At 41.2% G+C, this 20,063-nt stretch overlaps 1 protein-coding gene across 4 annotated transcripts in view; it reads left to right on the top strand.

The window, feature by feature from the left end:
- DCTD (dCMP deaminase) overlaps positions 1–20,063 on the top strand; it is a 1,602,421-nt gene that overhangs the window by 1,100,036 nt on the left and 482,322 nt on the right. The window contains exon 6 of one of the 4 annotated variants that reach the window (XM_044062541.1): positions 8,741–8,840. The exons of the other annotated variants lie outside the window; for them this stretch is intronic. Within the exon in view, the coding sequence (XP_043918476.1) occupies positions 8,741–8,825 (85 nt within the window). The 3' untranslated portion in view covers positions 8,826–8,840. Of the gene's footprint in view, positions 1–8,740; positions 8,841–20,063 lie in introns of those variants that run through there. 4 annotated transcript variants of the gene reach the window in all.

Here is a 20,063-nt window from a genome sequence, read left to right as displayed (position 1 = left end):
CATTATGTCCCACAGGCTTTGTAGAGCCTTTCTAAAAGGAACCTTTCTCCTGAAACCTCCAGTCAGGAGTCCTCCTCCTCCTCAATGGGACCTTAATCTAGTGCTGACATCCTTGATTCTTCCACCCTTCGAGCCAGCTGTTTCATGTTCCCTGAAATTTCTTTCATGGAAAACACTCTTCCTTGTTGCTATTACCTCGGCAAGGAGAGTGTCTGAACTTCATGCTCTCTCTGTTCGTCCCCCTTATTTGGTCTTCCACAAAAACAGGGTATCCTTGAGAACTAATCCGACCTTTTTGCCTAAGGTCGCCTCGAAAAATAATTTGAACCAGTCTGTTGACCTACCTGTATTTTTCCCAAATTACTCAAACAGATCGGAACAAAAATTACATTATCTTGATGTTCATCACCAACTCCGATATTATTTGGATAGAACAAAACAATTCAGGAAATCTGATCAGCTCTTTCTTTCTTATGCTGATAACAAGAAAGGCCTTCCTGTCTCCAAAGTGACCTTATCTAGATGGCTTTCTTCTGTCATCTCTGAAATCTATCAGCTCAGGGGAAAACAGCTGTGCTCGAAACCTAAAGCGCATTCAACCAGAAGCTTAGCCACTTCCACAGCCTTTCAGGCTAGACTTCCATTAGACACTATTTGTGCAGCAGCCACTTGGGCCACTCCTCATACCTTTGTTTCTCATTACAAATTGGATTTGGCCTCCAGGGATAGAGCCAGTTTTGGCTCTACAGTTCTCAAGAGTCTGTTCCATTGAGCCACCCAGGATAGAGGTGCTAATCAAGCAAGAATGAAGGCGAGATTGACAACTTAACATTGAGAAGTTATGTACCTACCATAACGTTCCATGTTAGTTGTCTTCTCTCGCCTTCTTTCTTGCGACCCTCCCTCCTGCCCCCTGGCCTGGACAGACCTTTTTCTCCCTATATGGAAGAATGCTTCTTATGACCAGACAGTTCTGGTCTGCCTTACCCATCCTTCAGGCTTTTTTGCCTTCTTTCCTTTTGGGAAGTTTTTTATGCTAGGTGTTATTGCCTATAGATAACAAACGAGATCTGGGTACTTACCGCCTTGCATCATGGGATATGGGGCTGCCTCGAGCTGGTAAAAGTGACTCTCGAGCTTAGCAAAGTGCCGAGTCGGAGCCGAGGATCGGCTCCGAACTCATCAAGCAAGAAAGAAGGCGAGAGAAGACAACTAACATGGAACGTTATGGTAGGTACATAACTTCTCATTTGTGTTCTTTGTACTAAAACAACAAATCTTGTTACAAATAAAAATAACTTCACTTCTTAGTAGCAAAACAACAAATCTTTATTGGACGAAACCTGTATAAATCAGCAGATAAGCACTAAGCTTCTGCGAAGAAACTAGAAATACATCTTGTGTGTATACATATTTCAAAAAAAAAAAATCAACATTCTATTTAATTCTGTAGAAATGTAAACATATAATTGTGATTGGTTAAAACTTAAATATTTCTTAGAATATATATTAAAATATAGGTGGTTTTAGTATTCCAGTGGTTATCTTGATTCCAGCTTCTGTGTGATTAAATGGAGTGTTTGCAGCAAGGTAATTCAGTAATAAAACTTTAATGTGAGAACTTTGAAAAAAATGGTCTGCTATAAGCCTTATAAGTGCACCTATGAGTATATAGTAATAAGGGTCCTTGTGTTTGGTGGTTTTTAGAGATACATAAATGTGTACAATTAGGTGTTAACCATCTAATCAACTATGTAGGCTAACTTGTCAAAAACACATACTAGACTGTCCATTGTCTGATTGGATAGAAAAAGTGTATGCAGGAAATCAGGAAGTAAAATCTGACTGGGTGAAAAATTGAAATGCTGATCTGCTATGGGTCTTATAACAAAGACTTTGTAATTTGGGTTGTGTGTGATCGGTATTTTTTATATAGAAACTAAATGTTGTTCTTGTTGGTGTACAGCAGATTATCAGTTAAAATAACAGTATTTTTTAAATATATAGGAAATTTTAAATAAGTAAAGCAACCCTTCTTAAAAATGTCTCTCTATGTTAAAAATTAATAAGTATAGCTTGTCTACAGCCCTTTCGCTCACACTTCTTCAGATCAACATCTCGAATGGGGCATTTTAATTTTAAAGAAAACTTTTTGTGCACAGAAGTACAATAACTAATAGCCAAATAATAATTAAAAATTAATAATAAATAATTGTATAAATCTACACTAAAGTCAAATTAAAACAGGAGAGGTCAGCTGTCATTAAGTGTGGTGATGGAGTCTCCTAAGATTGAGAACACTGGTGATGGAAATCTGAGTGTTAAGTCCAGGTGGTTTATATGCTTCTAGTCTGATCTGCTATTCTAATTCGCATTTTTCCAGTGTGTCGTTTAATGATCCCTGTAGTTTTTCTTTTGGTATGTGATCTAAAATATGAAATAGGAATGTCTTGTGTCCAGGTTGATCTCGGTTGTGTTTAGCTATTGTGTTGTTGTTGTTGTTGTTGCTGTCGTGGATGTGTGTAAGCTGTGTAGCAGTTCTAGTTTTAAGTGTGTTGATAATTTCCCAATATAGAAGGCAGGGGCGGTTGGGTGCATGCGGCCCTGTAAACTACTGATTCCGAATGCCAGTTCCCAGGTTCTTGGTTGTGGTAGTAGACTGACCACTACTAGACAACTTACAGACATCCACTACAGCAACAACAACAATGCACTAGCTAAACACAACTGAGATCAACCCGGACACAAGACGTTTTAATTTCGTATTTTAGATCGCATACCAAAAGCCAATTCTGGCAGCAACAGTTTGTTGTTTGTTTTTGTTTTTCTTTGGAACCTGATGTAAAATATCTCAATTCATTTGTTCAGCTGTTGTACAGTTCAGTTAGTGTGTAGTATCTCATCTTGCCTTGTGGAAGTGAGCATCTCAACAGTACATATTGCCTTGCGATTCTACATGAGTTAACTATGGACAGTTCCTCTTTAGTTCAGTTAGGAATAATACAGTGAGATTAGTTTAGTGTTCTATTTTTCTGCATCTGTGAGATTCTGTCCAGCTGTGTTATTTTCATATTTCCTGTGACTGAAACGCTGTTGTTTATTGTACCTAAATATTAAGTATTGTCCTGCTCTCTGTTTTATTATTCATTATTAAATATGTTTATACCTTTTCATTGTGCCTGGTCTTTTGGCAAATACTTTTAACATTTTGCAAGTACTTGTGCTTATTTTAGTAATATTGTGGCAACTCAGATAAACCTTACTGCATCGGTCACATTCTACCATTTATATCAGTACTAATTTGACATAGTATAATTGGTTACCCTTTGTAAGAGCCTTAGAGTATTTGACTGGTGGAAGCAATCTACCTTATAGTCTGGAGAGAGGGGAGACAGCTGGGGAATCTGTGCTATCCTTTCCCGTTTGTGTGTCAGTGTCAGATTCTTGGAATTGAGACATAGTGCTCCAAGGTCAGTCTTGTTTGGAATCTAGAGAAACAGAGAGTCCAGTCCCAGGTATGGAGCAGGTTCCCTGTGTGCTCTTGAGGGAAATTGTGCTTGATGCAGATAACTGCATTTGAAATACTATGTAAATCCATTCCTGTCTTAGTGACTGTCTCTTACCAATGTCATTGGTGAGGATTGAGGCTCCTTAATTGCTGGCTTAGGGTAAAAAGAGGCCATCACATATTGGTGTCATAGCGGTGGGATATTAATTGAACTTCAGTAGCCTGTAAGCAGTTGTCACTGAAGGTCTGTGCACTCTCAACAGCCACAAAGTAAACCTTCGGAGTTCCAGTTTCACAACAGTTTTATTTATTTTTGGTAGTTTAGTCAGGAAAAGCAGGCAAACATGTCAGCAGACGATTGTAGAAAGCTGACAAAGAGTCAGTTGGCCAAGGTATGCAAAGCCAAATGACTGGTGCATACCAACCTGACTAAAGAGGATATGATTTCAGCCTTAATCATAGTGGCAGCACAGTCCAGCAACCAGAGAGATGGCCAGTCTGGAGATGCGGATGTTCATCCTTTGGAAAAAGGACAGTTGACCTTTTCCTCGGAAGACTTAAAAATCCGTCTGGAATTAGAGACTTGAATGGGAAGCCAAACATTTGGAGACCAAAAAGAGACTGCAACTGGAAGCCAAATGTTTGGAGACTGAAGAACACGAGAAGCAGTGTCAGCATGAACTGCAGCATTTGGAGACCGAAGAGAAATTATGACATTTGAAGACCAGAGAGACTGCGGCATTTGGAGATTGAAGAAAATGAGAAACTGCAGCATTTGGAGGCTGAAGAAAAGGAGAAGCAGTGGCAGCATGAAAAGGAGATACTGACTCTTTGATAGGGTCATGGAAGTAATGGGGAAGGGAGTAACCAAACCCCAGATGCAATAAAGGTCCGTAAATTTCTTACACGGTTTAAAGATTATACTGATTTTGATAGTTTTATTCATATATTTGAAAGGCTATGTGACCAGTATGATGTTGACCAAGAGCTCTGGGTACAGTTCCTGAGCTCCTTACTCCATGGTAAAGCTGTAACTGCTGTTTCTAAATTGTCTGATACTGACTGTTTAAGTTGTGAAAAAGTAAATCTATGTTTACTAGACTGTTTCAGGCTAACACCTGAAGCTTACAGAAAAAGAGTTTCATGAGCATAGACACAAGGCAGATGAAAGTGCATGTAATTATGTGATTATATTGCTGAGTTGAGCACTTTCATAGGTGGGTGAGTGGGTGTCAGGTCACCATTTTGAAAGGCTGGCAGACCTTTTAGTGAGGGAACAAGCCCTTAGCACTTTGCGTGAGGACATGAAAATCTGGTTGGCAGATGGAGAATGTAACTCTGCAGATGAGCTGGGGAGAAAGGATCTCTAGTTAACAAGTAGGACATCACTGTATAAGAAGAGGATACCCAGTGCAGCACATGGATATAGGGGAACCCATGGTGGGCAGCCTAAATCACTCCAACAGAGTCTACCAGTAACATGGGAAGCCACTAGTTCAGGTACATGGCCAGGATCAATGGTTATATGTTTTAAATGTAACCAGAGGAGCCATGTAGCATTCAAACGTCCACTGAAGCAATGTGCAGAATAAAAGTTGAGAGAGCTAGCAAGATGGAATAGCTGCCTGCCAGTGGTAAGTATGGAGACAACATAGGTGCCAATCTATCACTGGTGTTTTTATCCTTTCTTAGTGGATGGAAGATATCCCACTGCTAAGAGAGACACAGCCTCTGACATAACCACTGTGATGCCTGTTGTGGTTAAAGAAGAGCAGTACTTGCTTGGGCAGCCCACACCAGTTAGAGCTTTAGAAGGGACCCCATTCCAAGTACATTTGGCCAGGGTTCACTTTGACTGGGAGGGTGGAAAAGGGAGCAAGCAAGTATGTGTGTTTGAGGATATCCCTCTAGATGTTTTAATAGGGAATGATTTTTGATAATGTAGTACCTTGTGTGCATGGAGTTGCACACAGTCGGGCTTGGAGACAGGCAGGTAAGTCTGTTGGCCTGGGGGGACCCAGATAGACCCCATGCATGAAGCTGGGGCTGGTGATTTGGTTATTTCATGGAGGGAGCTGCCTTGTATCATTGAGCCTGAAAGTTATTCACAGCTGCTGGTAGGTACTGATGTTCCCATGGGCAAGGAAAGAGGTGAGTGGTAGTACCCATGCTGACAGGGAGGAAATACTAAGCTTCCTGTGGAAGGAGAGATGGGAAGGGGTCACAAAAGTAGAGTTGAGACAGGCTGAACATTCAGATCCTACTTTACGAGGCTTGAGGGAGGTCGTTAAGGGTGCACCTGATGCTAAAAGAAAAGGAGAGTCTATATACTAGAATAAATGGTCACTGTACATAGAGTGGACCCCGGAGGGAGGGCTAGAGGGTGAAGTTATACAGCAGTTGGTAGTGCCCAAAGTCTACCATCTGGCATTTTATTAATTAATTAATTTATTTAATAGTTGTTAACCAGGATAGTCTGACTGGGTGATAAGCCCATTTTCAGCGAGGTCCTGGGGAGAAAAGCTCCACAGAAAAATTTTACAACATTTAGAGAAGGAGAAAACAGAAATTATGAACATCATAATAATTCTTACATCATGGAAACATATTATAAACATCATGAGAATTATAAACATGAGAATTATAAACATCATAGGTACATTACTAAAAACAGTAAAGAATTAGATTAAATATATTTAAAGAAGTAGAATATGGTAAGAGAAAGTAGAGAGAGGAGGTAAAGCAGTAGATAGAAATCAAGAAAGGAGGGGGTAGAAGTTAGAACATGTAGAAGTGAATGGACAGGAAAAGTGGAACAAGAAGGATGAAGATGGCTGGAGAGGTAAGGTAGAGAAGAAATGTTAGGTAGGAAAAAGGAAAATAGAGAGAGAGGGCAGGGATAAGATAAAATATAAGTTTGTGAGAATAAGGAAATGTTTGAATGGAGAGGAGGAGAAGAAGAAGAGAGTAAGTAAGTGGGTAGATTATAGAGGAATTGCTAAATATTGAAATGAAGAGAATAGCCATATCCCATGACATTCATTTTGCAGGTCATATGGGTATAAAGCATACCAAGAGTTGTATTATGCAGAATTTTTATTGGCCTGGGATTGCAAGGGCTGTACCAGGGTACTGCAGGTCCTGTGAGCAGTGCCAAAAAGTAGGCAAGACAGGAGACAATCCCAAAGCTCTGTTGATGCCTTTGCCTGTGATTGAGGAGCAGATTCAGAGGGTAGCTATAGATATTGTGGGGCCTCACAGTGTTCTAAGTTCCATAGAGAAGAAGCATATCCTAATGGTAGTAGATTATCCTACCAGATACCCTGAGGTGGTGGCTCTGTCCTCCATCGAGGCAGAGAAGGTGGCAAATGCTTTGTTAGAGATTCTTAGCAGGTTTGTTTCCTGAGAGAAAAACTGACTGACAGAGGTGCCAATTTTATGTCAGACCTGCTGGCTTGTCTGTGGTAGCATTGTGGGGTGAAGCACATAAAGACTTCCCTCTACCTTCCCCAGACTGATGGTGTTGTGGAGAAGTTAAACTCTACACTAAAGACCATGCTGCAGGCATTTGCAGATCAGTTTAAGAGAGTGTGGGACAAATGTTTGCCCCATCTACTGTTTGCATACAGAGAGGTACCCCAGGAATCCACAGTTTTTTTACCCTTTGAGTTGCTCTATGGGCATAGGGTGAGGGGGCCTTTAGATTTGATTTGTGGTGAGTGGGAGAGTGAGTGTTAACCCCACAAGGAGTCTGTTGTAGCATATTTTCTAAACATCAGGACAAGGCTTAGGGAGCTCAGTGGCTTGGCCCAGGAGAACCTGGCAGGAGCCCAACAGCAGAAAAAGGTCTAATGTGACAGAATTGCACGAGTCTGCCAGTGTGCTGTGGACAGCAGGTTATGGTTCTCATTCCTGTCAGATACAGTAAGCTGCAGGCAGCTAGGGAGGGAACCTTCAAAGTGGTAAGGAAGGTCAGTGAGGTTAATTTATATGGTAAACCTGCTTGGCAGGGGCACAAATTGTACTGTGTTAACATAATGAAGCCTCAGCATATCACGGAGGTCCTGGGCAGACTGCAAAGAGCTAGGTTGACCATTAATCCCAGTAAGTGTCAGGTGGGTATGGCAGAGGTCTCTTACCTGGAGCATAGAGTGGGGAGTGGTAAGATTAGGTCACAGCCTGTTAAGGTTAAAGCTATTCAGGTGTGGCCTACCCATTACCATAAAACAAATTTCTTGTGGACAATGAGGTACTACAGAAAGTTTGTTCCCAATTATAGTACAATAGCTGTTCCCCTAAAAGGCCTGACAAGAAAAACAGGCCAGATAAGGCAGTGTGGACCTCAGCCTGTGAGCAGGCATTCCAGAAACTTAGCAGGGCTTTGGGAGGACCACCTACCTGTATTAGCCAGTCCAGATTACAGCAATGCCAATGCAATGGATTCTCAAAACAGGGTATAGTTTAATGTGTTCCCAGAGAGACCCATTCCTCTAAAACAATGTTTTTTTCTAGGGTCACTTGAAAAACTGTCTTGAGTCTTAAAAGGGGGAGATATGTGACATTGTGAGATACTTCGAGCTTGTCAGGAGAAGTGGGACAGTGCATGTGTGGCATATGCCAGCATAGCTGACTGAAGGTTTGTAAATAGTCATCTGTCACTTGACTGTTGCATTGATTTGTACAGATGCCTGTATTAAAAATGTATTTGTAAAAGTTGCTAATGTTAAAAATGCTGTAACAGAATCTTGAAAAAGTTCTGAATGTGTATTGTGCCAGAGTCCGGTGACTAGATGTTATGTCATTCTGTAACAAGCTGAAGGATGGAACTCTGGCAGCAGCAGTTTATTTATTTTTGTTTTTCTTTGGAACCTGATATAAAAGATCTGTCAGTTGTCACAGTTCAGTTGTTAGTTGTACAGTTCAGTCAGTGTGTAGTATTTCATCTTGCCTTCTGGAAGTGAGCATCTCAGCAGTACATCTTGCCTTGTGATATTAAGTGAATTAACTAGGGAAAGTTTCTCTCTCTAGTTCAGTTAGGAATAATACAGTGATATTAGTTTTGTAATTTTTCTTCATCTGTGAGATTCTATCCAACTGTGTTATTTTTATATTTCCTGTAACTGAAACTCTGTTGTTTATTGTAACTAAATATTAAGTATTCTCCTGGTCTCTATTTTATTATCCATTATTAAGTTTTATCTGATGTTGTCTTATTCATTCTCCTCACAATAGGGTCTCCGATCTGACTTTCGGATCCGGTTCCGCCACATTCTACAAACTTGGATCCGACTCTCAAGCTCCTCCCTCTTACCCATAGTGCACTGCACCCACCCAAGTACCTCCTATCTCATTTGCTGCTTTGGTGTACCGGATGCAGATCTTGTGCTTTCAAGCTGCCATCAGGAAGAAGAAGTTAGATAATGCATTAGCAAAACATATTATAGAACATATCAATCATACATTTTCATTTAGAGTAATAGATACAATTGTCCCAGATGGGAGAGATGGCCCAGACCAAGTATTACTTGAAATCTTGGAATTATATTGGCAACTACGCTGTAATGCCAGTGTTCCACCGGGATTAAATGAAATTTGTTCTCTTCATCCTGTTTTAAAATTAAGAAGTTTGCGCAGATGACCATATATTTATGGTTTTAGTATTTATTGGTCCATGTTTCATTTAACAGTATAATGTTGGACATATTTATAGTCAAAACATTTTTACACACACTATTTTCTCAATATTATATTACTCAGTATTATATTATTAAATGTTTTTTAGGGTCTCATCAGTGATAATATTGGACATACATTTAAAAAAAAAAATATATATATATATATATATATATACACACACACACATATTATTTAATTTGTGTATTAATAACAAGTAGTTGCTACTGTGTTGCCTTGGTGTATTACATTTGTATGCAATTGTTACGATATATTATAAAATTGGTTTATTATTTGTAAATCCTAGCTTATTTAATAAAGCACATATATATGTTTGCATTTATTAGGTTTTAATACTACTACAGAACGGACCTTTTTGTTTACTTCCGCTATTTAATAGCGAACATACTTAGGTTCGTTTAAATAACTTTAATATAATATACATGATGTATATAATTTGTTTTTGCCATTATAGAAATAGTAGTTGAATGTATAGGTCTTTAAGGTTATTTATTTGGTTTTAATATTATTACATAATAGACCTGTTAGATTATTTTGCAGCGAATATATGAGGTGCTGTTTGAAACATTTTAATCATTACATTTATGATGTATATACTTGTTTTTATTTTCTAAACAAAAAGTAGTTTAATGTACATGTTTCAATGATACATTAGCTAAAACAGCATTATTGATAATTAAAGGTGTTTCCTCATTGTTTATTGTTGCCGGGATACGGCGATTCCATTTGGCGCCAGTTTCACTATTTAAATGTTTTTATGAAGTTTCTCTTGTCAGTTTGAAGAAGTCCCACAATATAGTGGAACGAAAAGCACTTATCTCTATGTTCAAAACTAAAGTTGGCTGCCTGTTTTATTCATGTACCTACGTGTGGATTATATACAAGAATATTGCAAGTTTATTTATAACCGAGGTTGGTTGGCTGGTCGGAAGCTCTGCAGTCCGTAGTCTGTGATTTTACTGGTTTGTGTTTTCTCTTCATTCATAGTAGTTTGTAATGGCAGAGGATGCAGTTGCAAACCCGATTTTACCAACATCTAACGACCATAATCAAAATACTATAATGTTCAGTTTAATTGAAACTTTGACTTATCAAGTTGAAACATTGAGCAAGAAAGTTGACGCTTTATCCAGCAACAATAACAATAATGCTCATTTTTCTCCTCATTCAGTAGGCGTTCCCATTAGTACTGAAATTAATTTAATTAACCATCAGCCTGTTGATAACATACCAGATTCAGACAAAGTAACTTCTCTTGGTATGCATAATCTGGACAACAGTTAACAGGAGTGCAATTTTCAACAGTCTGGCAAGACTCTAGAAGGACTCACCAGTAGTAACATGAGATCCAGTGGGCTTATTGAAGAGCCCAAGCTGGCCAAATGGTTAATAGAACTGCTGTCACTTCCAAAACCAACTCACAGTGGTATCAGGGAGCAACCAGCCGCGGATCCTCTTGAAATTTCAGTTTTACTTAAGCAGTTCGATCAGACACTGGTGAAATATAAGAAATTGCAAATTGAAATTGCATATTTTCGTGAATGCCTTAGTGAAGGGGTTGTTCCTAAAGGGTTAAGATCTTGGCAGTACCCTACTGGCCTTCTTAATGGATCACCCTTTCATCAAGAACTTATAAAACTTTTCAACAAACACGGCTGCAAACTCTTAGAAACCATCAGTAAACATTATCAGCTACAATCTACTTCACTCATCCAAGAAGCGACAAGGATAGATGAAATTATCCAACAACACACAAACTTTGCTCGTTACCAGTATGATTACAACAGGATTTTTACTAGCATAGATCAATACATGGATAAGATAAAAGAAGGGAAATTAAAGAAACTAAACAGAGATAGAAAAGCATACAGCAACGGCACAGCATATCCTAAACCTCCCCCCTCCCAGTCAAGTTTTAATTCTGTTACGACATATAATCAAGAAGAGAACAATGTACCAGATCAAGGACCTAGTGATCAAAATATACATGATGTCAATATTTCTAACAACTCTGGTCCAGTTTTACATCATGTTGAAGAAACCGGTGCATCTATTAGTTCTTCACCTCAAATTACTCCATTACAACAACAAACAAATTTTCGGATGGGAGTCCCCCATTACAATCTCAGAAGAAGCAATTATTACCCCAACAAGAACTATTCCAATACACGAGGGAAGAGGGGGAGGTAAGTACAACCAGCCTTGAACATCCTAAAATATTGTACAACCTGGCTAGAGACTTTAAAATATTTAATTATAGTACTGTTACTGTAGAACCAATTGTTATTGAATTACTCACACGTGGTTATACCTTTGTTCCTAGTAATAGAGCAGACATGGCTCAAACCATTATTGATTTGAAGTTATTTTTAAGAAGAGTAAATTTAAAAATGTTTTTTACTAGTGAGTATACAGGAGACAATAAATTACACGTAGCCAGCAAATTTATTCCACAGATGCATCCTACCTTAAATTTCTTTGAGAAAATTTGTGAAAATGACTTGAGAAATATGTTACATGCTAACTTAACTAGAACTAATATAAGGCCCAACATTACGACGGCAGAAAGACAGGCATTACAGTTATTAAAAGAAACAGGAGTGAGATTCTTACAATCAGACAAAGGTGGAGGGTTAATTATCATGACCCAACAACAGTATATTAGTAAAATGTCACAAACACTTAATAACGTAGCTTATGAAGAAACTTCCAGGAACCAACTCCATCAAGTATATAATACTATAAGATCTTTGTTTAATGATTTTTTATTGAAGGTAGAATAGATATGACAACACTAAATTATCTTACAATGTTGACACCTAGATTACCTATACTGTTCGGCATCCCAAAAATTCACAAATCATTAGTGGACCCACCTATGAGACCATTGGTCGATGCCAGGAACAGTATAACTTATCCATGTGCTAAAATGATTGATACAATCCTTCAAAAATATGTTTGTATGGAAAAAGCTATTTGTAAAGATTCCTGGACTTTCCTCCATAATAGTAACAACCTCAAATTTGATAACTTAAACTTCTTAACAGTTGACGTAAAAGACTTGTACACCTGTATACCCCACCAAGATGGCATTGAATGGGTCAGTTTTATCTTGCGGAATCATAATGCACCGCAAACAGAAATTAAATTAGTAGAAGAAATGTTAGACATATTCTTGTCTTAGATTTTACTGTCAAAGGTAAAATAATTATATCTTCAGAAAATAGGTGTGGCCATGGACTCCCCCTGTGGGGGGAGTTTTGCCAATTTGGTCATGGCATACTGGGAGCAGGAAGTGCTGGCAAAGAATATTAACATCATGAGTAAAATCAAGTACTATACACAGTTTCTAGATGATATTTATTTTAATTGAAGGCAAAGATACTATGATCACTGAATTAATTTCTTTTTTTAAATTCTAGTACTGATTTTTTGAATTTTACATATACATTTGATCAGGATAGAATAACATATTTGGATGTTGACTTGCGTAAAGATTATAATAATAAAGTGTTTTACGCAAAAATACACAGAAAAGAAACCTATTCCAACACTTTCCTGCATTACAGTAGTAACCACCCCACACATCAAATGAAATCTGTTGTCAAAGGACAGCTAGTAAGAGCAGCCCGCATGATTTCTAGAGCTGACCATTTTTTTGATGAATGCCAACTATTAAAGGGGATGTTCATTAGTAGGGGTTACCCTGAACAATTTTTGGATCAACTTATTAAGGAAGTTACAAATAAAAGAGAGTCAGGTTTTTACCTTCCGATCCTTGGTTTAAATAAACATCAAACAGTAGCAAATGGTAACACTCATACAGCCTTTATTAATTTGGCCTTCATTACTCCCTTTAGTTCAGACAGTAATATCATTACTTTCATTATAAATAAAAATTGGAACATGATTAAATTCGATAACGACATCAGTAATAAATTACCATCTAAGCCAAGAATTATCTGGAAAAGAGGTAAAAACCTAAAACAGATAATACAAAGTGATATAAAAACACTTTTTCATAGAAAAGGAATGTTCCAATGTAACATGCGTAACTATTGATGTTAAGTTGTCAATCTCGCCTTCATTCTTGCTTGATGGGTTCGGAGCCGATCCGCTAAGCTCGAGAGTCACTTTTACCAGCTCGAGGCAGCCCCATATCCCATGATGCAAGGCGGTAAGTACCCAGATCTCGTTTGCTGCTTCGCTGATGAGGTCCTCCTTTTACCAGCTCCTGGTAAGTGAATTATTACTTTACTATTTTAGCCCCTTTTTACTAAAAAACCTTAAATTATTAGTTTTAACTTAATTTTAATTCCTTTCTGACAGAAAATTTCCCTGTCTCCTCTAAACTTTTAGTCAGACTAAAACCCATCCCATCCCCTGTTAGGTGTGTGTGTGTCTGTTAGTGATACCTTTTGGTATATCTAATTTTATTTCTTGGACTGGTGTGTGTGTGTGTGTGTGTTTTACACCATGTCTAAAGAAAGGGTCTCAGGCTTTAAGAAGTGTGACTCGTGCTGTCAGAAGATGTCTCTGACAGACGGTCACACTTCTTGCCTGTACTGTCTGGGGCCTCTTCACCTGCAGGACTCCTGTGCTATATGTCATTCTTTTAGCCAGAGAGTCCTGCAGGAATGAAGAAATAAACTGATATTGAGGGCCTTCTGAGGGCTCTCCGGCTAAGTCGGCCCCATCTAAGACTTCTAAGTCTTTCAAGGCCCAGGCTTCTGTGTCCAAGCCTGTGGCCTCGGCTCCGACTCATTCAGAGTCGAGATCGGCTCCGCTGGAGCCGATTCTTACCTAAACCCGGCACCGATGGCTATCGGTGCCGACTCTGGTTCGACGGGTTCCGACCACCATGTGGCAGGCATCGTGTCGGCTCCGATCGGCTCCGACACCCTTACATTTATGGAAACCGAGAGCCGATATTCGGGGTTACCTGTCGGGTGCCGATAGGTTGTCGGCTCTGACAGTTTCAGTAGTTTCATCCGATGGTTCCTTCGAGGAAGAGGTCTAGGTCCCCTTCCTTGGAGCCGATACTTTGGCTTCGCCTCTCCTCTCGGAGCAGAGCCATCGGAGCCGATCTTCAAGGTCATCCAGGCTTTCTGACCATGATTTGGAGAGAGTGGTCAGTAGACTGGTAAAGTCACAGGCACTGGCCCAAATGCTACATAGTCCGTCTCAGCAGACGACTATTAGTCCACACCCCATTGCAGTTCCTCCTTCGACTCTACCCCAGAGTTTGGAGTTGGAGTCTTTGGGAATAGTTTCTGCTACAGCTGAGGGACAGATACCCCCTTCTGCTCCTTCAGCCTCTACTCTTATCTCCTCTTCGAGACCTTCCTTAGAGGGATTCGGTGGCCGGGCTTCCCTGGTCTCCTCCGAGGGGGTGAGTGGCATCGGACCCTTGTCTGACCCCGCTCTTCCCCTTGGAGCCTCGGCCTTGGTGAGTTCGGCTCCGACATCTGCCTCGGAGCCTTCCTTTTCGGTGGGTCCTGGAGTTCCTAGCTCTTCAGAGCGGGTTCTCTCGGACCTCCCTGGGAGGGGAGCCTTCGAGGTGATGAAGAGTGTGCTGGCCTCTGGACTCAGCCAGCAGTCTGTTCCCTTAGCTCCTCCCTCTATAGTGCCTGTTGACATCTCTGCCACTTCTCTTGCTCCCGGACCCAGAGATCCTCCGCCTCAGGTTTCCCCACTGGGAATATCCCCCTCTTCTGAGGATTCTCCTGACTTGTCGGGTGATCCTCCGCAGAAGAGGACTTGTAAGAGGAAACGTCTATCACTTGGATACTGACTTAGATGAGTCAGAGGGATCCCCAAGATCCCCCTCTGAGGATGTCTCCTTCTCAGACATCCTTGAACTTCTTAGACAGAGGGGAAACTGGCCCACCAACAATCCCTCTGAGGATGAGTCAGTATACCTGGAGGAGTTTGGATCTCGGCCCTCCACCTCCTGGGTGTCTCCGCCTTCGACCCCTTATGCAGGTTATTGCTCGAAGGCGTGGACTGCTCCTGACTCTGTAGAGCCTGTCCCTAGGAGGCCTTCTAAATTTATTACTGCCCCGTCGGACAAGCAATTCCTTACAAAAGGTGTCCCCGCTGATGCCATGGTGGTGGCGGCTGCCACCAAGAAGGAACTTGCAGATCCTTCCGTACCTGTCCATCCTCCTAATAAGGACTCTAGGACCATGGATAGATATGGTAAGCGGATGTTTTCTTCAGCAACCTTTGCTATGCGCTGAACTATCTTTGTCACTTCACCAGACTCCAAAGGGATATCCTTAAGGAGCTAGGTGAAGTTGTGCAGGATCCTACAGCGGGGCTCAGGAAAAAATTGCTTCGCAGCTAGGAACCCTTAACTCCATTGCAAACTCCTCCATGCTTGTATCATATGCTGCTGATGGAGCAAGTAGGAGGTACAGGTGTGGCTCTTAGACGCCAAGCCTGGATGCGACTATGTAATTTTGCAGATCCCTTTAAGGCCCTTCACAAACTCTCCCTTTGATGGGTCAGCTCTGTTTGGCCCTCAAGTGAAGGAAACGTTGACCAGGTGTGAGCAGGACGGCAAAACTCTTTCTGCCATAGGAGTCCGTTTTCCACCCCTTCTAGACCTTATCCCAAAGGACAGAAGGGTGGCAAAATGTGGTTCCATAAATCCCAAGGAGTCACGCCGATTCACGTGGTCAGTTTACCCCTAGAGGCAGAGGGGTAACAACAACAGACGCCGCTCTAGAGGCAGAGGGGTCCACAAAACCAGGGAAACAGAGAGTCTCTCTGACAAGCCTTTTCAGCATCCCTGAGATGTTGCCCGGCTGTCCCTCCTTGGAGGCAGTCGGGGGAAGACTATCACTGTACCCAGAAGCCTGGCGTTCTCTCACTCAAGACAGATGGGTACAGTCGATCATATCTGAGGGTTACAAAATTCCTTTCGAGGAAAGTCCTTTCTATCCCTCAAATTCCCTTCCAGACGTACCACCCGGTCTAAGGGAAATTGCAGAGTTGGAAGTCTCAAAACTACTGCAAAAAAGAGCCATTCAGCCAGTTACAACAGACCATTCAGAGCCCGGAATCTACTCCAGGTTCTTTTTGGTCCCCAAAAAGACGGGAGACTGGAGACCAATATTGGATCTCAGCAGACTCAACAAGTCTGTGAGGAAGACAAGATTCCGAATGGTCACTCTTCAGTCGATTCTGCCCTTCTTGCAGAAGGACAACTGGATGTGCTCAATAGATCTTCAGGATGCGTACTATCACATAAAAATTCACAGACGCTCCAGGAGATTTCTCCGCTTTCGGCTGGGGTCCAGTCATTTCCAGTTCAGAGCCCTGCCCTTTGGTCTCACCACAGCCCCCAGAGTGTTCACCAAATGCATGGCAGTGGTCACGGCTCACCTGAGACGTCAAGGATTCCAGGTGTTTCGACTGGCTCCTGTCAGCCACCACCAGGCATCAGCTTGTTCAAGCCAGAGATTACATAAATCTTTGTTCTCATTTGGGCATCTCGATCAACTTCGAAAAGTCATCCGTATTGCCCTGCCAGTCTATTACTTTCATAGGCGCAAACTTAAACACTGTTCGGCTGTCAGCTACCCTTACAGACCAAAGAGTTTCAGACATTCAAAGTCATGTCAGGATCATTCTAGCCAACAAGAAGGTACAGGCCAGAATGGTACTAAAAGTATTAGGTCTCATGGCTGCGGCCATTACTCTTCTTCCCCTGGCTCGCTTCTACATGCGCCTTCTTCAGTGGATGTTGTTCACTCAGTGGTCTTACCAACAACTTCCATGCCACCAAATTCTGGTGACACAGATTTGCAAAATCATCTTGCTTGGTGGATCACTTCTCCCCAGATTCACCAAGGCAGACACTTTGTACCCCCATCCCGGTAGCCACTGTCACCACGGATGCCTCCCTGATCGGGTGGGGGCATTATCAGGGCAGGATGGTTCATGGGACGTGGCAACCGTTCGAGTACCACCTGCACATAAATGTCCTAGAGATGAGAGCAGTGCTTTTATCGTTGCAAGCCCTCAACGACTCTCTTCCTGTAGGACGATTGCAGTCCACACAGACAACATGTCTGTAGTTTGGTATATCAACAAACAGGGCGGAACCAAGTCCTACCCCTTGTGTCGCAGACTGTGGCAATGGGCGATCTCCTCTCATCGGTTTCTGGTAGCAATGCACATCCCTGGGAAAACCAACATTTTAGCGGACAGATTGAGCAGAGCTATTCTCATGCCTCACGAGTGGTCTCTCAAGCAATCTATAGTGGAGGAGATTTTTCTGGAATGGGGTCGCCCATGTTGCGATCTTTTTGCTACTCCCCAAAACAGCAAATTCCCAGACTTCTTCTCTCTTCCTCTGTCAGGCCATCCCCCCAGAGACGCTCTGACCCAGGATTGGCCCCAGGGACTTCTTTATGCCTTTCCTCCTTTCCTCTAATCCCTCAGGTTATCCAGAAAGCTACCGGTTTGAGAGCCAAAATGATTCTCATTGCTCCTTATTGGCCTCGACAAATTTGGTTTCCGTTCCTCCATCGTCACCTTTTGGTGCAGCCATGGCATCTGGACCCAGTGCCAGATCTTCTGGTTCACCAATCCGGTCAGCTGCACCGGTCTATCCCTTCTCTCAACCTCTCAGCATGGTTGCTCCACTTCCTTCCTTAGCCAGGCTTCCTTTGATCTCTAACCCTGTTAGAGACATCATAGTAGCTTCTTTAAAATCCTCTACCAGGAGGATTTATACAAGCAAATGGAAGCGTTTCTCTTATTGGGCTAAAGCCAAGAATATCGATCCCTTCACTGCCCCAGTTCAGGCAGTTTTGGACGTCTTAGCGGAGATTTTTCATGCAGGCTCCTCTTCTTCCACAGTTAGAGTTCAACTGGCTGCTATCTCGAACTTTCATGTCGGGATCGCAGATCACAATATCATGTCCCATAGGCTTTGTAAAGTCTTCTTGAAAGGAATTTTCCTGCTAAAGCCTCCAATCAGGAATCCTCCTCCTCAATGGGATCTAAATTTAGTGCTGACATCCTTGATTCTTCCCCCTTCGAGCCAGCTGTTTCTTGCTCCCTAAAATTTCTTTCTTGGAAAACATTATTCCTAGTAGCTATTACATCGGCCAGGAGGGTGTCTGAACTTCAAGCTCTTTCGGTTCGACCCCCCCTATTTGGTCTTTCACAAGGACAGAGTATCATTGAGAACTAATCCGACCTTTTTGCCTAAGGTCGCCTCAAAGGCTAATTTGAATCAATCCATTGAACTCCCTGTATTTTTTCCAAACTATTCAAACAGATCGGAACAAAAATTACATTATCTTGATGTCCACCGCCAACTCAGATATTATTTGGACAGAACTAAACAATTCAGGAAATCCGATCAACTCTTTGTTTCCTATGCAGATAACAGGAAAGGCCTTCCTGTTTCTAAAGTGACCTTATCTAGATGGCTGTCTTCTGTCATCTCTGAAATTTATCTGCTCAGGGGAAAACAGCTGTGCTCAAAACCTATTCAACTAGGAGCTTAGCTACTTCTACAGCCTTTCAAGCTAGACTTCCTTTAGACACTATTTGTGCAGCGGCCACTTGGGCCACTCCTCATACTTTTGTTTCCCATTACAAATTGGACTTGGCCTCCAGGGACAGAGCCAGTTTTGGCTCTACAGTCCTCAAGAGTCTGTTCCGTTGAGCCACCCAGGATAGAGGTGCTAGGGACGCGGTCCCATCAATCCAGAATAAAGGCGAGATTGACAACTTAACATTAAGAAGTTATGTACCTACCATAACGTTCCATGTTAGTTGTCTTCTCTTGCAACCCTCCCTCCTTCCCCCAGGCCTGGACAGACCTTTCTACAAGAGATTGTTATGCTGAAGACCATTCAGAACTGGTCCTTCTTTCATCCTGTAGGCTTTCTTTCTTCCTTTGGGAAGTATTTATGCTTGGTGCTATTACCCTTTGTCATCAAATGAGATCTGGGTACTTACCGCCTTGCATCATGGGATATGGGGCTGCCTCGAGCTGGTAAAAGTGACTCTCGAGCTTAGCAGTGCGGAGCCGAGGATCGGCTCCGAACCCATCAAGCAAGAAAGAAGGCGAGAGAAGACAACTAACATGGAACGTTATGGTAGGTACATAACTTCTTATTCACACATAGCTACAGGTGAATCTTTCACCATTAGGGAAACAACTTACAAAGTAAAATACAAATTTAATTGCCAATCAAAAGGAGTGATTTATTTAGCCCGGTGTAACTTATGTCCTGCCTTTTATATTGGCAAAACGGATAGGAAATTACACGAATGTGTATATGAGCATTTATATGCCATCAGGAAGAAGAAGTTAGATAACGCATTAGCAAAACATATTATAGAACATATCAATCATACATTTTCATTTAGAGTAATAGATACAATTGTCCCAGATGGGAGAGATGGCCCAGACCAAGTATTACTTGAAGTCTTGGAATTATATTGGCAACTATGCTGTAATGCCAGTGTTCCACCGGGATTAAATGAAATTTGTTCTCTTCATCCTGTTTTAAAATTAAGAAGTTTGCGCAGATGACCATATATTTATGGTTTTAGTATTTATTGGTCCATGTTTCATTTAACAGTATAATGTTGGACATATTTATAGTCAAAAATTTTTTACACACACAATTTTCTCAGTATTATATTACTCAGTATTATATTATTAAATGTTTTTAGGGTCTCATCAGAGATAATATTGGACATACATTTTAAATATATATATATATATATATATATATATATATATATATATATATATATATTATTTAATTTGTGCATTAATAACAAGTAGGTGCTACTGTCTTGTCTTAGTGTATTACATTTGTAT

The sequence above is a fragment of the Protopterus annectens genome, chromosome 2.part1 (genome assembly GCF_019279795.1).
Source record: "Protopterus annectens isolate FY-2018-M chromosome 2.part1, PAN1.0, whole genome shotgun sequence".
NCBI lineage: Eukaryota > Metazoa > Chordata > Ceratodontiformes > Protopteridae > Protopterus > Protopterus annectens.
The sequence above is the reverse complement of the archived record's forward strand: the minus strand, read 5'-3'. Positions and strand labels throughout refer to the sequence as shown.